This window comes from Pangasianodon hypophthalmus, chromosome 6 (genome assembly GCF_027358585.1).
Source record: "Pangasianodon hypophthalmus isolate fPanHyp1 chromosome 6, fPanHyp1.pri, whole genome shotgun sequence".
Taxonomy (NCBI): domain Eukaryota; kingdom Metazoa; phylum Chordata; class Actinopteri; order Siluriformes; family Pangasiidae; genus Pangasianodon; species Pangasianodon hypophthalmus.
Window position 1 is genome coordinate 30,435,976 of NC_069715.1, and position 5,000 is coordinate 30,440,975.

The 5,000-nt window shown below is 40.4% G+C and overlaps 1 protein-coding gene across 1 annotated transcript in view; it reads left to right on the forward strand.

The window, feature by feature from the left end:
- b4galnt3b (beta-1,4-N-acetyl-galactosaminyl transferase 3b) overlaps positions 1–5,000 on the forward strand; it is a 49,994-nt gene that overhangs the window by 12,572 nt on the left and 32,422 nt on the right. The window contains exons 3-4 of the mRNA XM_034304987.2: positions 3,190–3,261; positions 4,073–4,168. Of these exons, the coding sequence (XP_034160878.2) occupies positions 3,190–3,261; positions 4,073–4,168 (168 nt within the window). The remainder of the gene's footprint in view (positions 1–3,189; positions 3,262–4,072; positions 4,169–5,000) is intronic.

The following is a 5,000-nucleotide window of genomic DNA, read 5'->3' on the forward strand; positions in this document are numbered from 1 at the left end:
TATACACACACACCATACACACTCTATATACACACACCGTACACACTCTATACACACACCGTACACACTCTATATACACACCGTACACACTCTATACACACACCGTACACACTCTATACACACACACCGTACACACTCTATATACACACACCGTACACACTCTATACACACACACCGTACACACTCTATATACACACACCGTACACACTCTATACACACACCGTACACACTCTATACACACACCGTACACACTCTATACACACACCGTACACACTCTATACACACACACCATACACACTCTATATACACACACCGTACACACTCTATACACACACCGTACACACTCTATATACACACACCGTACACACTCTATACACACACCGTACACACTCTATATACACACACCGTACACACTCTATACACACACCGTACACACTCTATACACACACCGTACACACTCTATACACACACCGTACACACTCTATACACACACACCGTACACACTCTATACACACACCGTACACACTCTATACACACACCGTACACACTCTATATACACACACCGTACACACTCTATACACACACCGTACACACTCTATATACACACCGTACACACTCTATACACACACACCGTACACACTCTATACACACACACCGTACACACTCTATACACACACCGTACACACTCTATACACACACCGTACACACTCTATATACACACACCGTACACACTCTATATACACACCGTACACACTCTATACACACACACCGTACACACTCTATACACACACCGTACACACTCTATACACACACCGTACACACTCTATATATACACACCGTACACACTCTATATATACACACCGTACACACTCTATACACACACCGTACACACTCTATACACACACCGTACACACTCTATATACACACACCGTACACACTCTATATACACACACCGTACACACTCTATATACACACACCGTACACACTCTATACACACACCGTACACACTCTATACACACACCGTACACACTCTATACACACACCGTACACACTCTATATACACACACCGTACACACTCTATATACACACACCGTACACACTCTATATACACACACCGTACACACTCTATACACACACCGTACACACTCTATACACACACATCGTACACACTCTATATACACACCGTACACACTCTATACACACACCGTACACACTCTATACACACACACCATACACACTCTATATACACACACCGTACACACTCTATACACACACACCGTACACACTCTATATACACACACCGTACACACTCTATACACACACCGTACACACTCTATACACACACACTGTACACACTCTATACACACACACTGTACACACTCTATACACACACCGTACACACTCTATACACACACCGTACACACTCTATACACACACCGTACACACTCTATACACACACACCGTACACAATCTATACACACACTGTACACACTCTATACACACACCGTACACACTCTATACACACACCGTACACACTCTATACACACACCGTACACACTCTATACACACACCGTACACACTCTATATACACACACCGTACACACTCTATACACACACCGTACACACTCTATACACACACGTACACACTCTATATACACACACCGTACACACTCTATATACACACACCGTACACACTCTATATACACACACCGTACACACTCTATACACACACCGTACACACTCTATATACACACACCGTACACACTCTATACACACACCGTACACACTCTATACACACACTGTACACACTCTATACACACACCGTACACACTCTATACACACACACCATACACACTCTATACACACACCGTACACACTCTATACACACACCGTACACACTCTATACACACACCGTACACACTCTATATACACACACCGTACACACTCTATACACACACTGTACACACTCTATACACACACCGTACACACTCTATATACACACCGTACACACTCTATACACACACCGTACACACTCTATACACACACACCATACACACTCTATATACACACACCGTACACACTCTATACACACACACCGTACACACTCTATATACACACACCGTACACACTCTATACACACACCGTACACACTCTATACACACACCGTACACACTCTATACACACACCGTACACACTCTATACACACACACCGTACACACTCTATATACACACACCGTACACACTCTATACACACACCGTACACACTCTATACACACACCGTACACACTCTATATACACACACCGTACACACTCTATACACACACACCGTACACACTCTATACACACACACCGTACACACTCTATACACACACCGTACACACTCTATATACACACACCGTACACACTCTATACACACACCGTACACACTCTATACACACACCGTACACACTCTATATACACACACCGTACACACTCTATATACACACACCGTACACACTCTATATACACACACCGTACACACTCTATATACACACACCGTACACACTCTATACACACACCGTACACACTCTATATACACACACCGTACACACTCTATATACACACACCGTACACACTCTATACACACACCGTACACACTCTATATACACACACCGTACACACTCTATACACACACCGTACACACTCTATATACACACACCGTACACTCTATATACACACACCGTACACACTCTATACACACACCGTACACACTCTATACACACACACCGTACACACTCTATACACACACACCGTACACACTCTATATACACACACCGTACACACTCTATATACACACACCGTACACACTCTATACACACACCGTACACACTCTATACACACACCGTACACACTCTATATACACACACCGTACACACTCTATATACACACACCGTACACACTCTATACACACACCGTACACACTCTATACACACACCGTACACACTCTATATACACACCGTACACACTCTATACACACTCTATATACACACACTCCACCCATGATCATCGTGTCCACACACAGAAAGAGTCCTAATCATCAGGATACAGAATCCACCTTCATCCTGCTGCTGAGTGAATAAACATATTTACCATAGTTAGCATATCAGTCAACACAACGTATGTGTGTGTGTGTGTGTGTGTGTGTCACAGAACAGAGACCACCTTTCGAACGAGGACGTCGTCTGGTCATCCAAATACGTCCCTCAACCCTGGAAGCCGGAGGTAAGAAAAAAAATCCCAGCTAAGAGTGTTAGGTTAGAAGAACGTTTTCTAAACGTTTCTGAAGGTTTGTAAATAATATTTACACAACGTTAGTTTTGTCTCAGTGGAACCGTCGTGTGAGCATCGTGACGCAAACTGTTATTACAGCACAACATCACAGAAACGTTCATTTTGAGCGGTTAAAGGCGCGGGCAGTGATTTCGCAGTCGGTGTGTAATATTCGTTAAAGTTTTTGCTGACAGTAAAATAACTGCTCTGTGGAGAAATGCTGTTTTTCTGGTGGGTTTTTTTGGCTGTAACTTGGAGAAATGACACACAATGTGGGAGCACCAACAGTCCGACCAATCAGGGCGAGGAGGCGTGTCTATTCATCTATAAATAAAAAAAGAATTGTAATGAAATAGTTTTAATATAGTGGCTATAAAAGTTTATTTTAAATTATATTTAGCTAAATTTGACATATTTATATCATAAATATTGGTGTTCATTAACATGCATTGTCCCTAAATTAATTAGTCAATTAACCAAATTAATTAGTTAATTAATTAATTACCTAATTAGTCGTTTGATCAATCAATTAATCAATTAATAATGTTTATTCCACAGTACTGTATACATAAAAATATGCTAAAATACCATTTTATTTAAAGTATGATTAAAGTATACTTGTGAGAATTTGAGTAATGTATTTTAAATATATATTGAATTATTTATTATTTGATTCATATATTTTAGCAAAGTTTAATTAAGTACAAGAACAGCACCTAATGGAAAATCATCAGATATGATATGAATTTTTTTTTGGTTTCAGTATAAAGGGCAGGCGAATCTTCACGTCTTTGAGGACTGGTGTGGAACCTCCGTCGCAAGCCTCAGAAAGAACCCACACTACCCCCTGTACCCTCACGTAGGTGCACAAACTTACGCACAGACAAGAGAACTTCAGCTGTTAAAGCAAAAATAATTTTAAAACCTTTCACAAATACACCAAAATACACACTTATAACAATACATTATCTAAAGAACCATTGAAGAACCCTTGAAGAACCCTCGAAGAACCCTAAGTTCTCAGAGCTTATCTGTATTAACTGGTTACGTGTTTGATTATTTTATTCTCAATACTTAGAACCTGTCTCATGTTTAACATTTAGCTTTTGGAACTTTGTGCTGTTTTAGAAAAATGCTTATTTAAGGGTTCTTTAAGGATTCATCAGATAATTAAGGGTTCCTGTCCTCCTTCCTGATAGGCTCTCTGTTTCTGGGTTCTACATATGCAGAACATTAATGTAACTTCTCTGTTCTTGGTACATGGTACACTCTTACGGTAAAAGGTTCTTGACGGGTTCTTTAAGGGTTTGTAAGATAATTAAGGGTTCTTAGCCTCCGAAAGTGTTCTATGTGGAGTGCTTCCTGAGAAGAACCCTTAATTAACAAATACCAAGTAGAAAGAAGTTAAATAATCGTTCTATGTTCTACGTGAACCCAAACAAAAGAGTGTGTCCTTATCAGGAAGGAAGCTGGGGACTCTAGGTCCCTTTCTGATATGGAGACAAAGAACATAGAACCTTTAATGGTTCCCCAAAAGACTAGCAGAAGAACCCTTAAGCGTTCTACATTTTTAAAGAGATGGATCCTGGGAGTTTAAAGGGTTAATCCTATACACAGTTATTGTTTTTATTATTATTGCTCCACTCTTAAAAAACTTTAGATGTGTTCCTTAAAGGTTCTATGAGGAACCG